Genomic DNA, 16,363 nt, shown 5'->3' on the forward strand with positions numbered 1-16,363 from the left:
TCTAGTATGAACTAGACATATATGACTACTATTTCACAAAATTTCATGATTTTTAAAATTTTTAAGCGAGCCAAAAATGAATTCGAAAAGAGAGGTGCTGCAGAAACTGCAGAAAATGTTCAGTACAGACCTGAGATTACAAATTCACAAAATATTCATTGTTCATCCGATATGCATGAAAATTTTCAGACATAAAGAAAACATACAAAACTGTTAATTCCCAAAATTTCATAATTTTTGAGATTTTACAAGTGTACTAAAAACAAAATCGAAGTAAGTTGTGCTGCTGAAACAACAGAAATTCTGCAAAACATACCCGAGATTAAATAATTCACCAAAACTTCAATCTTCCTCCAATGTGCATGAAAATTTCTAGAAATGAGTAGACATATATATTTACTATCACTCAAAATTCCATAGTTTGTTCGATTTTACAAGTGAGCTAAACATAAAATCTAAATGGAATGTGCTGCAGAAACTCCATAAATTCTGCAGTACAGCCTCGAGATTAAAAATTCACCAATAATTCATTTTCAAACAAATGCTCGTGAAAATTTTCTTCTTTAAAAAAGACATCTCAATGCATATCATACTAAAATTCCATGAATTTAGGAGTTGCGTAGGTATATCAAAATAATATCACAAACATATTATGCTGCAAAATTCCAGTAACATAGTATCACACTTAAAAACAATTTACCATAAATGCATTTCTTGTACAAAAAAAAAAAAAAAAAAAAAGGAACGAAAATTTTTCTGTATATACAATCCATTTAATATTACGACATAACCGAATTTCAAAATATTTGGAGTTATGGAAGTCTATCAAGCCCAGGTTATCGACATGAATGGGTTTCCTTTTAATGAGACTTTAATGGAGTCATACCCCTATAATATTATAGTTTGGAAGGACTATAATTTAGCATGATTAATTTTGACAAAATTTTAGCAAGAAATAATTCACACCACAATGAATCAATTTATTAAAAAATTGAAAACCCCAATACGAACCGACTGAAAGCAATTCATAATAATGTAATTAACCACACATCAAAATTATGACAGCAAGCAATCCTTCATAATACAATAATTTGTTTATGTATACATAAGTTGCAAATAGTTTCACCAGTATCGGTTCATCGAAAACAAACAGATTGGGAATGCCTTTTATAACATGTTAATTAACAATTGTAACTCAAAATTTGCAAGCATGAAAGCCGATAAAATCTTCTATGATGGCTCACCTAGGAAACCAGTATCCATAAGGTTAATTTGATCCATCAACTCAAAATAATATGAATACAAGCAAACTTACCAAATTTAAAAATTTAAAGGCTAGTTTATATGGCAATAAGCGGAAACAAGAAAAAACACCAGAATCATATCAATTAGTCGAACCAATATATATGTATGTATGTATATATATATATATATATATATATATATATATATATATATATATATATATATATATAATTTTAGGGTTTATAGGAGACAAAGAAACCTGAGAAAAATAGAGCCAAAAACCGCCGGAAAAATATTTGAGTCTCAAGCTTATGTTAATTAGTTGAACCTCTAACCAAGAACCATTAAGCAAACACTCACATGGTTCATCCAAAATAAAATCAATCATCGATTTATCTGTCAAGTCGTTTAGTGATAGATAAATGATATTGATTCCTAAAGTTTTACTTCATTTGTTGAAGTCTGATACTCCTTCTATTTGATGCCATTCTGATGGAAGCAATTAGCCAATATGCAAAGTACCAGTTTTGATGCGTGCGAAATATGCAGCAAGTTTACAACAAACTCATTCAAGATTGCGGAAGCATTTAACCAAGATCATCCAAGTGTTTTCATTACTCTGAATGGATGTAATTCTCTGCATAAATGTAACAAACACAACTCGAAGAATACCATGAAAAATTAATCATGCAATTGAGTGTAAAAGAAATTGCAGAAGAATTGGTTAGAGTATAGCGGAAGCATTAATTTAACCAGAATCAAATATATACCTCAGTTCCTTTAGTAAAAATAAAGAACCCTAGCCACGTTGGGTGGCTCTGATGGAGTCGCCATGGAACAAACAATTGAATCAGTCTTCTATAAACAAATTTGCTTATACCTTTATATCGGACCCTAAGCTTGTTGTGCGGCTCTGATACCACATGTTAGACATATTCTGAAATCACAACAACAAGACATTAGGATCACAAATAAATCAAATCAATATAAAATAGAAATTAACTAATTATATTAAACTTATCTGTAGAATACGGAAGACATTGCAAATTTCTAGGTTGTCTTCTACTTCCAGTACTTCAATAATATCTCTCTGCTGTGAATAGGGTTTAGCGTATTTTGAGAGATTAAGCGTATGGAAGCAGGGACTTAACCATAGTATTTATATTATTAGGGTTTAATCATAACCAGTCTATTATTGGTTGTGAAAGTCGAACCCTATCACTTAAGTGTTTAAGTCCCACCATGATACTGTATCTTTGTAGTGAAATCCATCAGATTTCTTTTAGGTCAATTGCAAAGGATAAGACTCCATAATCCTTATTTCATTTGGACTATCAGATTACTTAAGTTGTTAACAACTCAATAAACAAGTGGCCTACAACATAAGTAATCCAATACATCATTCATTGTCATTCACAACCTTACACAACGACCACTTGAAATGATTTTAGGAAAAGGTATTAGCCTTGCCGAGGAGTCTGTTTCTTTTGATATATACAAAATATATACAAACGAGTTCTGGCATGTTCCTTGTTCAGTCTGCAATTAGTTTAGTGATTTCTTTATTGCTTTTATTCTCAGTAATTACTTATCATTTCAGATGACTTGGGTCCATAAGCATTTAAGCATTATGTAGTGGTATTAAATGCAATGGACTTGTTATTAGTAGTGTATTTTTGTTACTGCAACAGAGAAAAAAGAAATGACTGGCTTGGCTCTTGGGGTGTCCAGCATGAAGTCTGGAGAGCGGGCCCTATTACATGTAGGCTGGGAGTTAGGGTATGGGAAAGAAGAGAGCTTTTCTTTTCCAAATGTTCCACCATTGGCAGATATATCATATGAAGTTGAGCTTATTGGATTTGTTGAAACCAAAGAAGTAAGTTGCTCACTTGCGTTCAAATGTCTTCCCAAGTAGTTACCAATGGAAGTTTCAGAATCTCTTTTCCAGGGATTTGCTTCAGTAATATAGTAACATGTATATTTGTGGGTTCTGCCTTTCATAGGGGAAAGCTCGTAGTGACATGACTGTGGAGGAAAGGATTGGAGCAGCAGCAGATAGAAGAAAGATGGATGGAAATGCTTTATTTAAAGAGGAAAAACTAGAGGAGGCAATGCAACAGTATGAAATGGTTACGCACTTGTAATTCTTACATATGTTATTACTTATGGCTGATGAGCTTTTGAGTTGTACAGTCTGTTTTTTATATTTCCTATCTGACAAGATTCTGGTGGGTTTTCTCAGGCTATAGCATATATGGGTGACGACTTCATGTTTTTTATAAAGCTCATGCATTATGAAGAAGCCATTGGACAATGCAGTATTGTAAGTATAATGCTATCACAAGAAAGTCATCTAATTTCATGTGTTCAGCAATTGTGCTATTCATCATTAGATACTAGAAAGTTGGGTTTGTAGGCTTATTTGGGAGCATAACTGCATCCCAAAAAGTTTGAATGTTCGTTCACTTTAACCTGCCATTTTGGATTGCCGTAGAAAATGAAAATGCTCTTATTATGGACCAGTGAAATATTTGTAGGCTCACTGGCACCATTCTTCAGTCAATAATCGAATTTTAGGTCCCATGCGACTCTTGTGATCTCTGTAGTATGTTACTGTCCATGCTTATCCTGTTGTTCAAACTATATGGCTGTTATAACTTTAAAATTTTCAATGCAACTAACGTCTAATAATTGATTTTTCTGCATCGTACGGAGTCGGGTGATATTTACCATTTTCATGAATACCCATAAATTGTCAATGCAACTAACCTCTATTAATTGATTTTTCTGCGTCGCTTGGAGTTGGCAGATATTTACCTTTCATGAATACCCTTAAATTGTCAATGCAACTGTGAACTGTAATTGGACAAGTGAATGCTCGCAGATACTGGCAGAGGATGAAAACAACGTCAAAGCGCTATTTAGGCGAGGAAAAGCCAGAGCAGAGCTTGGGCAGACAGATGCGGCGCGGGAAGACTTTCTAAAGGCGCACAAATTTGCACCTCAAGACAAAGCTATTGCAAGAGAGTTACGTCTGCTTATTGAACACGACAAGGCTGTTTATCAGAAACAAAAAGAAATCTACAAGGGAATTTTCGGACCAACCCCAGAACCTAAACCCAAACGGGATAATTGGTTGATCATCTTTTGGCACTGGCTGTTGTCGTTGATCTATCGTCTCTTCAGGCGCGACAGGCATAAAGCTGAGTAGTCAAAGAACTTAAGCTCTTGAATTGTATGATAAATGAAGAAATTTGTGTATTGAACTTGCTAATAAACAAGACTATGAAATGTGACCCTGAAGGTTCACTCATTTAGCCGGGGACGAAGATACGGTGATCAGATTAAAGTCTAGGGGTAATCTATAATGGGTAGAATCTGGGGCTGTAATGGAATTTCATACAAACTAAGTGTTGATGTTTTTTTTTCAAACTTTACCTACATGTTATCATAGCATCTCTCATTTAAAAAAAATAAAAGAACTCACATTTTCCCTTTTCCATTTATATTTACAAATGGCAGACATTCTTACAAAGGCTCTACCGATTGACAAGTTCTTGTATTTCAAAGCAATGCTCGGAGTAAAATCAGCTGCAAGCTTAGGAGGGAGTGTTGATGTCTAATAAGCTTTGTAGCCATGTTCATGAAGAAAAAGGATGCTTGATCCATTTAGGAAGCTTTATATTTCAGTTGTAATGCTTTGTAAATGAACGACCAAGATTAGAAAGGGTCATGATGAGTAGCATCTACCGATCACTCACTTAATTGACCCATGTGCATTGCACATGTTTAATTTTGTTTGTCTGGTAGTGGTGGAGGTCCAACGGCTATATGCTTATAGCCTCTCACACCCATTTGATGCTTGAATTCCTTCACCGAGAATTAAGGAAGTGGAGTAACTACTCCGTCGTCTTCAACGTCTCTCACTCTCCATTGATCGCTGCAATTTCTCATTTCAATTCCTTGTTGAAGTTTATTGCAGCATAAACCACCCTAAAACACCTAAAAATACAGAATCTAACATTCACAACATCCACATGTAAGAGAAGCAGCTTGTTGATTAGTTTTGGTCATGAGGCATTGCTTAGTTATAGTGAGATATCAATTAGTTCAGGAATAAAAGTTGGTGTTGCAAAAATAATTTCATTGTATCCAGCCATCATTTCAAATACAAACTTAAAAAAAAGAAGGCTTTTTAGCCAAAATGGTTTCTGAGATTTGCATAACCCTTCACTTTGATCCCTGACATTTGAAATCAATAGAAGTGGTCTCTGAGTTTGTCCACTATCAATCATTTTGGTTATTCCTTTAAAAATCTCTATTAAATAAAGATAAAATGACAAAAAGACCCTCAATTTTTGTGAAATCATTTTGGCCCATTGTTTATTAAATTGAGGGTATTTTTGTCATTTGGTCCTTAATTTTTCAAGGAATGACTAAAATGATTGATGGTGGACAAACTTAGGGACCACTTCTATTGATTTCAAATCTCAAGAACCAAAATGATGAGTTATGCAAATATCAGGGACCATTTTGGCTAAAAAGCCAAAAAAAGTTATTTGCTCTAATGTTGCCTCCCTCTAATGACATTACAGGTCCATCGTCTTACCTTTCAATTCTTCATGATTTAATAGAAGTCAAGAACGAAATCAAAATAAATAAAAATTAGTAGGAATTAATTTATCATTTTAGGGCGTGTTTGTTTGCACTCACTAAGTATCACTGGATTGGACTGGCTTACTAAGAATATTAATCCCGTGTTTGGTGCGAGCCAGGATTGTGTTTAATGGGACTACGTCGGACTCGTGCCGACTACACTCTTCACTAACCGGTCTTAGCGAGACCGCCCAAAAAGGATGGGATTGCTAAGACCATCGCTTCGCTTCGTCTGCTTAGTCTTCGTCTTCCTCAACTCACTTTGTCTTTGTCTTCCTCAACTTGCTTCTTCTTTTAGATCCCGCACCAACCGTCGCGCCCTACTCGAGTTTGCCAAGAGCTTCGCCCGGAAGATGCGCCAGCAAGTTTGTCTCTTTCTTCTGCAATATTGATTGAAGTTGATTTCGTGAGGTCAATTGAAATGAATTTGCAGATCCGACGATCCGACAAAGCCTCTGCAAATTTAAAAAAAAATGGGGATTTTTCTGGGTTTGATTTGAAGAGAAAGTTAGTAAATTAAAAGAAGAAAAATATAGGTTTGAATTCAAGAGAAAGCAAATGCAAAGAAGAAAAAATGTGGGTTTTTTTTTTCTGGTTTGAGTTTTACTAGGAGCGAATCTGGGCGTGAAGAACCAAAGCAAATGAATGAAGAAAAGAGAGAGACAGGGAGGAAGACGCAGGGAGACGCAGGGGGGAGGGGGGTGGAGAGAAAGAGAGTCAAATAAAAATAGTTGTATTTTGTTTTGTTTTTTTTTTAAGATAAAAAATGTGTATTAATAATAGTAAAATGAATTAATGAATGACAAAAGAAGTATTTGAACTCTAAACACTCCACTATTCTTATCCAGCTTAGTCTAAGCCAAGTTAGGCTAACTTAGTCTCGAAAGTTAGTCTAATCCGAGATAGTCCGGTACAACAAACGTATCCTGAATCATGTATGTTTCTTTCATTGGCAAGAAAATTTGGTTTTTATTTTTTTATTGAGTCTCACTCTAATCCAATATTATTAATTTTAATAATATCTTTAATATAAAAAGTAATTAAAATAGAACAATAATGTAGTCCTAATCTAAGCAAACATCAAACTGGTAAAAGTATTGTTTTAATTATCCTGCTTCTTAGTTCGACACTGCACCAAACGCTTCACTAAGCTAGTCCAACTTAGTCTAGTCTAAGTCAGTCCAGCTTAGTCTCTGCAACTAGTCTAGTTCGGAATAGTCCGATATAACAAACGCACCCTTAGGGTTTACGGGAGGATGGCATAAAGTCCTTTATGCGATTACCATGTTGGAAAAGCTTGGTCTATTGAGGTTAAGTTCCATGGAGTGGGCTATTACCAATGTTGTAAAAACTTGGTAACACCCTTTTCGGCCACTTGTTATGCTTCCATGAGCAAGTTGGGGCGCAAGATGGAACGAAAAGTTTAAGCGGCCCAACTTGGTCATCACTCGAACTGTGAAACCAAAAAAAAAAAAAAAAAAAACTTGCATAAATTGATTCATCCTTATTGGTAAGATCCAAAATTTTTAAATCACCATTCATCCATCAAAAAGAACTTGATAAGCGTCTTAGGATTTTAGCCAAATAGATCGTTAGAGAAAAATTATGTGATGGTAAGATTTAATTGTTAGCTGTGGGTTTATTGATAAATTTTAGATGGGTAAAGTACAAAAAACTATCTCAACTATTGATGTCACGACACTTTCATACCTCATCTTTTAAAATTGACAATGTCATACCTCATCTTAGGAATTTGTGACAATGTCAGACCCCCGTTAGTTTTTCTGTTAATTTCTTTGTTAAATGCTAACGTGGCCCGACACGTGTCCCACTCACTAATCCAACTGGATTAAAAAATAATAAAATATATTTTTAATAATTAAATATTCAAAAATTAAAAAAATTAAAAATTAAAAAACTAAAAAAAAATTTAAAAAATGGCCTAAGATCCGGCCTTCCCTTCCACCCGCAGCACCAACCCTTTTTTTTTTTCTCTCTCTCTCTCTCTCTCCTCTTTCTTCCTCCTTCTTTCTGTAGCCATTTTTTTTTCTTTTTCTTTTTCTTTTTCTTCCTCTTCTTTTTCTTCCTTCTCCTTCTTCTTTCTGGGTTGTTTGTTTGTTTTTTTTTTCTTCTTCTTCCTCCTTCGTTCTGGGTTGCAGTGTTTTTTTTCTTCTTCTTCCTCCTCCTCCTTCTTTCTGGGTTGCAACGTTTTTTTTTTCTTCTTATTCCTCTTCTCTTCTTCTTCCTCCTCCTTCTTCTTTCTGGGTTGCAGCGTTTTTTTTTCCCTTCTTCCTCTTCTTCTTTTTCCTCCTCCTTCTTCTTTATGGGTTACAACATTTTTTTTTCCTTCTTCCTCTTCTTCTTCTTCATTATGGGTTGCAGGGGGTGGACCTGGTCGAGCGAGGCGCTAAGGCAGAGCTCCATAGCGAGAGCTTGGAGAAGTGGGTCTGTGGCTGGTGGCGGTGGCGGTGGCGGGTAGGGGTGGTGGGTTTGGGTGTAGCAACATGTATTGTAAGAGCTTTTGCAGCAAATGGCAGTGGTGGGAGGGGGAGATGTTGGGGCGGGTGGGATTTGGGTTTGGGGTGGTTCTGGTTTTGGGTTGGGGTTAGGGGAAGACGGGAAAGGGAAGAAATGGTGAGGGGATAAAGGTGCATAGAGAGGGAGATGAGAGAGAGAAGAGAGAGAGGAGAGAGAGGGGTCCCAACATCCCTTTAGGCCATTTTTTTTTAGTTTTTTAATTTTTAATTTTTGAATATTTAATTATTAAAAATATATTTTATTATTTTTTAATCCAGTTGGATTAGTGGGTGGGACACGTGTCGGGCCACGTCAGCATTTAACAGAGAAATTAACAGAAAAACTGACGGAGGTCTGACATTGTCACAAATTCGTAAGATGAGGTATGACATTGTCAATTTTAAAAGATGAGGTATGAAAGTGTCATGACACCAATAATTGAGGTAGTTTTTTGTACTTGATAGTACTTTACACATTTTTTTTTTTAGTCAAAGGTAATTTACACAATAGGGTAAAAAGACAATTCACATTTAATATTTAAATTAGGTGTAAAGTGAGGTTATATGAGTTTAAATAAATTTTCCCATAAATAATTTGGTATTGGAGACCGATGAAATTGCAAATGGATTTAAAAAAGTTAACTTTTTTCATACATGTTCGTTTTGTTGTTTATTATTATGGGAACTGTTATTAGCACTCCAAAAATTTTCTTTTACACTTTTCACGAGTGTGTTTTTCTTTATAATTATAAAAAAAATTAAAGTACAAAATGAAAATTTTCAAGTGCTAATAATAATTCCCATCGCAATCTTAGTTGATATTGATGTAACTTTAATGCTTTTTGCGGATAGCTAACTATAGTTAAGTTGTTTGTGCGAGACATTCTTTTTCCTTCGACCGGGTTGAATTCCCCGGCAAGATTTGTTATCGAATCTCTTTTATGCACACTATCCTCTTACTTTGTACGTATTCTCCTCTTTAATGAATATCCTACTTATTTCAAAAATTCCCATTATTATTCCAGCTTCTCCTCTTTATTTTATGCATGGAATGATGATGTATGAGTGGTTGGATGAAACTATTAATTCATAATAAATTGTCGGTGGCGTTGGTTCTGGTCAAATTATTTTAATGTTTCACCCACCAAGCCGGCATTAATAATATAGTGACAATTCTTTTGTTTTTATCCACAGAATGCTGCATGAGTGGTTGGATGAGAGGGGCATATAAAGACTAGCAGAAGGAGCCATCTTTCACTACGCAAAACCATATTCTCGGTTACAAGCTTCTACTTTAATTCACTTCATTTGTGTTTTACCTTGTCCTGAATACAAGAAATGGCGGAAGGAGTTCTTTTCAACATTGCAGAAGGGATCATCGGAAGGCTAGGCTCCCTTGCTTTCCAAGAGATTGGATTGATTTGGGGTGTCCAAGATGAGTTCCAAAAGCTCAAGGAGACAGTTGCCGGATTCCAAGCTGTTCTTCTTGACGCTGAGCAAAAGCAAGCCAACAATGAAGTCAAACTGTGGCTGGAATGCGTAGAAGATGCAGTTTATGAAGCCGATGACGTGTTGGATGAGTTTAATACTGAAGTTCAGCGGAGACGTAATACTAAGGTGTTAAAAAAGGTACGCATGTTCTTCTCTTGCTCAAATCAACTTGCTTTTGGGCTAAAGATGTGTCATAAGATAAAAGATATTAACAAGTGGCTTAGTGCAGTTGCATCTAGTAGAACCTTTTTATAGTCACATGAGCCTATTGATATCCACCTATTAGGAATACAATAGGTCTCTCAATAACTCATAATTAACTGCAATAAATCCTATACATTATTGTTTAGAATGTTTCATATAACTTACCATTACAAAACTATATTAACTTAATAATACAGTTCTATTGAAATAATGATTGTGTTTACTCAAATTCTTGCATGTGCGCATCTTCTTTTCTAGCTCAAATCAACTTGTTTTTGGGCTAAAGATGGATCATAAGATAAAAGATATGAATAATTAGGATCCGATCCCTAATCACCAATGTTTATTAATTGAAACATTATTGGTTTTAAATTTTTTATTGAAGTCCTTTGACTTATGCCCACATCAAATTCTTAAAATTAATCAAATTTTATGTCAAATTTTCCTTTTTATTAAAAAAAACTCATTATTCATTTCCTTTTATGTCATTTCAGTTTAGGATAATTGATTATGCACATAATTTAAGGGATTTTATTGCAACTAGATATCCCTAACATCCTTTTAATTTGAAATTTAAAAATGAATTTTTATACGTTCCAATAGTTTCATCTCGTTTTTCTTTTGACTGAATTTAATCCATCTTTTATCATAATCATGGGTACGTACATTATATTTCCTAGAACGCATATGGATACACTTTCTTTTTTTGGGAATAATTAGGATCCGAGTCCAAGTCACCAATGTTTAATTGTTTATTGATTGAAACATTATTGGTTTTAAATTTTTTATTGAAGTCCTTTGACTTGTGTCCACATCAAATTCTTAAAGTTAATCAAACTCCATGATTTTCCTTTTCTTTATTTAAAAAAACTCATGTATTCATTTCCTTTTATGTCATTTCTGTTGAGGATAATTGATTATTTACATAATTTAAGGGATTTTATTGCAGCTAGATATCCCTAACATCCTTTTAATTTGATATTTAAATGTGAATTTTTATACGTTCCAATAGTTTCATCTCATTTTTCTTTTGACTGGATTTAATCCATCTTTTATCATAATCATGGGTACATTTTATTTGCTAGAACGCATATGGAAACCCTTTTTTTCAATCGAATTGGGTACATTCTTTTGAAATTTATAATTACGTATAATTGTACTCATCTAATTATATGGGTACATTCTTTTTATAAAAAAATATTAGGGGTATACACATATCAAAACAATTTTCTTTTGGGAGGATGTTGGAATTGTACCATAATTTATGTTTGCAACTGTATGGGTACATTCTTTTAACAAGTAACTACTATTATATCATCCGTATCACTGTGATAGGTACAATTGCAATTGTCTCCCATATATATGAGTTGATTTTTTAGTCTCATGTTTTCTATGAGTTTAGAATTTACCCACTTGATTATTAGTAGATTAATGTTGTGGTGGTTTCAAATTTTACTATTTTTATACTTTTTTATGTGTTTAGAATGCACCCGCTTGATTCATGGTTTTAATGTGTTTAGAGTGTACCCGCTTGATTATCAGTAGATTATTGTTTTGTTGGTTTCATATAGAATAATTATTATAAAATTTGAGGTTCATAAATTAAGGAATTTCAAAAATAGATAGTTGACATGGAAATACTTTAATAGCAATATGATGAGATGTACAAAGTCAAAGGACATTGATAAAAAATAAAAATAAAACTAATAAGGTTTCAGTCAAACAATATTGGTGATTAGGGATCGCATCCAAAGTCTATTGACTAAAAAGATATTGACGAGAGGCTTCATGCTGTTGAATCTCGTAGAACCTTTTTGTAGTCACATAAGCTTATTGATATCCACCTATTAGGAATACAATAGATCTCTAAATAACTCATAACTAACTGCAATAAATCTTCTACATTATTGTTTTGAATGTTTCATATAACCTACCGTTACAAAACTCTAATAACTTAATTAATACAATTCTATCTAAATAATGATTATGTCCACTCAAATTCTTACAGGTGCGTCTTTTCTTTTCTAGCTCAAATCAACTTGTTTTTGGGCTAAAGATGGGTCATAAGATAAAAGATATTAACAAGAGGCTTACTGAGGTTGCATCTCGTAGAACCTCTCTACCCTTAGAAGTAAATCGTGAAGATACACCATTTATAATGAGAGAGAGGGTCACTCACTCATTTATCCCTAAGGAAAATATTATTATAGGGAGAGATGAAGATAAAAAGGCAATAATCCAACTTTTGTTGGATCCCATCTCAACTGAGAATGTGTCAACCATTTCCATAGTTGGATTTGGAGGATTGGGGAAAACTGCACTTGCCCAACTGATATTCAACGATGAGGAGATTCAAAATCATTTTGAGTTGAAAATATGGACATGTGTCTCTAACGTATTTGAGTTGGATAAAGTTGTAAAGAAAATCCTTCAATCCGAACATAATGGGATAGAGCAGTTGCAAAATGATCTTAGAAAAAAAGTAGATGGGAAGAAGTACCTACTTGTGTTGGATGATGTGTGGAATGAGGATCAGGAGAAATGGCTTAGCTTGAAGTACTTGTTAATGTGTGGTGGAAAAGGTAGTAGAATACTAATTACCACTCGCAGTGAAACCGTTGCGACAATATCAGACACAGCTAAACCATACACCTTAAGGGGTTTGAATAAAGAGCAAAGTTGGTATTTATTTAAGAAAATGGCTTTTAAAGATGGAAAAGAGCCAACAAATTCAACAATTAAGACAGTTGGGACGGAGGTTGCAAGAAAATGTCAGGGAGTTCCACTTGCTATTCGGACGATAGGTGGGATGTTGCACACCAAACTTCACGAAATAGAATGGTTGAATTTCAAAGAAAAGAAACTTTCAAAAATAAGCCAGAAAGAAAATGATATTTTACCAACACTTAAACTAAGTTATGATGTGCTCCCATCACATTTGAAACATTGTTTTGCTTATTGTAGCTTGTTCCCACCTGATTATAAGATCTCTGTACAGAGATTGATTAGACTTTGGGTGGCGCAAGGGTTCATTAAGTCATCTGATGAAAACGAGTGTTTGGAGGATGTTGCGTTTGGATATTACAGGGAATTGTTGTGTAGATCGTTTTTTCAAGAAGAAGAAGAAGACGAGTCTGGTAGAATAGAAAGTTGTAAAATGCACGATCTCATGAATGAACTTGCAATCTTAGTGTCGGGGGTTGGAAGCGCCGTAGTTGATCTTAACCAAAAGAATTTTCATGAAAAGCTTCATCATGTGTCTTTCAATTTTAAGGTTGATCCGTTGGAATGGGAAGTTCCAACTTCTTTGCTAAATGCAAAAAGGATACGAACTTTTCTTCTTCCTTGCCAAGAGTATTCGATTGATAAAGATGGGTCATTATGTAATTCATTTTGTGCTACAATTGTTTCAAATTTCAAGTCATTGCGTATGTTGAGTCTCAACAGATTAGGAATTATAACATTACCTAATTGTCTTAAAAAAGTGAAACATTTGAGGTATCTTGATCTTTGTGATAATCCCATGGAGAGACTTCCGGATTGGATAGTTGGACTTTCGAATTTGGAAACACTAGATCTCACAGGCTGTAGTAAACTTGTGGAATTGCCTAGAAACATTAAAAAAATGATCAACTTAAGGCATCTCATCTTGGAAGGCTGTTGGAAGTTGACTCGAATGCCACGTGGATTGGGTGAGCTGACTGGTCTTCGTACATTGAATAATTTTGTTTTGAGCGAAAACAATTCCATGTTGAGAGACAGTGCTAGTCTTGGTGAACTGGGGAGGCTTAAGGAATTAAGGGGACAATTATTTATTTCCAATTTGAGGCACGAGAAAGATGTGATGTCGGAGTCAAATGGTGGTGCATTACTGAAGGAGAAACAGCATCTCCATTCGTTGGGTTTATTCTGGAAAAAGGGAGACGATGTGAACGCGGTTGATGAGGAGGATATTATAATGTCAATGGAAGCATTGCAACCCCATTCTAATCTAAAACAGTTGTTCGTGTCTGATTATGGTGGTGTGAGGTTTGCGAGTTGGTTTTCTTCTCTCATTAATATTGTTCATCTCACATTGGTTTCCTGTGAGAGATGCCAACATCTTCCACCCTTGGATAATTTGCCTTCCCTTAAGATTCTTGTACTTTCAAGGTTGAAGAAGTTGGAGTACATATCAGCGAATGAGAGCAGTAATAGTAAGAGTGATGAGATGATGAGGATGTCATTCTTTCCCTCCCTGGAGTACCTCTGCTTAGAAAGCTGCCCTGTTCTGAAGGGATGGTGGAGGGCGCACACTCATGACAGTGCTTCTTCTTTTCCCTGTCTTTCTGAATTGACTATCATGTCTTGTCCTAATCTAACTTCCATGCCCCTGTATCCGAATGTGGTTGCAATACTTCTCGATCAAACCAGCTCGAAGGTTGTTCCCTCCCTTGTTAGAGGAGCATCTGATATTACACATGATGTTGGTATTGATGTTTCTGTCTCTTCTTCTTCCCCTCATCTCTCCAAATTAACACATCTGACACTTTATCGAATTGAGGATTTGGAATGTATATCGTCGGAAGGGATGGGGAACCTCATATCACTCCAATCGTTTTCCATTCAACATTGCCCAAATTTGGCATCACTGCCAGAAGGGATCGCCAGCCTCACAGCACTCCAATCGCTTACGATTGAAGATTGCCCAAACTTGGCAGCATTACCAGAAGGGATCGTCGGCCTCACAGCACTCCAATCGCTTACGATTGAAGATTGCCCAAACTTGGCAGCACTACCAGAAGGGATCGCCGGCCTCACATCACTCCAAAGGCTTACGATTAAAGATTGCCCAAATTTGGCATCACTGCCTGAAGGGATTCGTTGACTTCGCTGTTTAAATACATTGCAAATTTGGGACTGCCCCATGTTAAGTTAAACATGCAAGAAAGAAACAGGTAAGGACTGGCCTAAGATTGCTCACATTCCAGACATTCAATTGGTTCAGGTGTGTTTTCTAACTTGTTTGAATTTACACTTGCCTAATTCAATAAACTATGAAATGTTCAAATGCCATTCTCGTTTCTTAATTTTGTTCTTCTTTCATCATCACCAGCATTTCTTTTCTTTTTTCAGATGACATACCATGTGGATCGAAAATTTCGTCGTCCACAGTTTTGCTTTCTCACCCACTAACTTCCAAGTATTTTTTTTTAATTTCGTTCTTTTCTATTATGTAGTCTTATATGCAGTGAATGGGGCGTCAACCCTTTGAATTCAATATGTGATGACTATGTTGACTACTTAGAGTGGTTGTATACGATTTTGCTTTTGATCGTTAGGGTTTAGATACTATGCCCCCCTGCTGTATGTTTTCTTTTTAAATAATATAATATGGGCGTGAGGGCCTAGCCCCCCAGCTTCGACTGGGTTCCAGCCCTCTTTAAATATTTCTTTTTAATATTTGTTGATGTATTGGAAGTGGAATCACCTTTCTCACGTTATAACATACAAGTCGCATAATTATACACAAACAATGATAAAAGAAAATGACGTCTATTAATTGTCAATGCACTGAAGTAACCAAATATTCTAAGACCGAAGGAACTCCAAAATCTACTCTGGATGCGGCTCCTGACACAAATATCTGCTCCAAAACCCGAAACTAATCACAATAAACGCTACATTCTCAGTAAAGCAAATAAACTGATTATGTTTTGTTTAGTCAAAAGGAAATTCAAGACAACCATTACAAAACAAAAATATTTGTTGTGTTTTCTAAGTCCTCTCTCTATAAACAAAAATAAAAAATAAAATGGATGGAGTGGAGTGGAGTGGAAGCAGAGGAAGAGACTGACCTCCGACAAGGGCGACCGTCAAAAGAGCTTCCCAGAGCAACATGATCTCGCTGCCATGATAACCTTTGTACACAGGCAATTCTAAAACCATAAGATACCTAAAACAAACTTACTGATATAACAGAATGGTTACACCCAAAGTTATTTAATTCAAACACCTAACTCAAACCATAAGCACCATGATAATCCTCAAACCCGGTAAAGAGTGTATTCTCACAGTTGTAGAATCCCAAAGCCACGCTTGAAATGTCTGAAGTTGCAAAAGATAGCATCATCCACCTAAACATATTGCAAATGAAAAATGTTTTAGCTCCTAAATCCAAACAGCAAAAGAAAAAACACAGAAAATTAAGTAAACAAAATGGAACTGAACTTGCACAGCTCGCTTCTCAAATTCACGAAATGTTGCTAGAA

At 35.2% G+C, this 16,363-nt stretch overlaps 2 protein-coding genes across 3 annotated transcripts; both read left to right on the forward strand.

Annotated features, from left to right (window-relative positions):
- Window positions 1-2,929: 2,929 nt before the first annotated feature.
- LOC103415610 (peptidyl-prolyl cis-trans isomerase FKBP42-like) lies at window positions 2,930-3,517 on the forward strand (the record flags this gene model as incomplete). Its single annotated transcript, XM_070825068.1, has 3 exons — window positions 2,930-3,121; window positions 3,249-3,374; window positions 3,488-3,517. Coding segments are annotated over exons 1-3 (330 nt in total), but the record flags the coding sequence as incomplete, so codon positions are not given.
- Window positions 3,518-9,637: 6,120 nt separating this feature from the next.
- On the forward strand, window positions 9,638-15,539 carry LOC103438407 (putative disease resistance protein RGA3). 2 transcript variants are annotated; one of them, XR_003774645.2, is made up of 3 exons: window positions 9,638-10,046; window positions 12,121-15,099; window positions 15,228-15,539. XR_003774645.2 is itself a non-coding variant. In XM_029105035.2 (2 exons), the coding sequence occupies exons 1-2, from the start codon at window positions 9,756-9,758 to the stop codon at window positions 14,977-14,979; spliced, it is 3,150 nt and encodes a 1,049-aa protein (XP_028960868.1). In that variant the 5' UTR covers window positions 9,638-9,755; the 3' UTR covers window positions 14,980-15,539. The 2 variants fall into 2 exon arrangements, 1 of the variants encoding a protein (XP_028960868.1); XM_029105035.2 differs by having other exon boundaries at window positions 12,121-15,539.
- The last annotated feature ends 824 nt before the right edge of the window (window positions 15,540-16,363 follow it).

This window comes from Malus domestica, chromosome 07 (genome assembly GCF_042453785.1).
Source record: "Malus domestica chromosome 07, GDT2T_hap1".
NCBI classification, from domain to species: domain Eukaryota; kingdom Viridiplantae; phylum Streptophyta; class Magnoliopsida; order Rosales; family Rosaceae; genus Malus; species Malus domestica.

Excerpts from the sequence above, each read along its gene's own strand:
- LOC103438407 (XM_029105035.2), top strand. The coding sequence starts at position 9,756 with ATGGCGGAAGGAGTTCTTTTCAACATTGCAGAAGGGATCATCGGAAGG. Across the intron at positions 10,047-12,120 it reads ATACTAAGGTGTTAAAAAAG|GTGCGTCTTTTCTTTTCTAG; the intron begins GTACGCATGTTC and ends AAATTCTTACAG.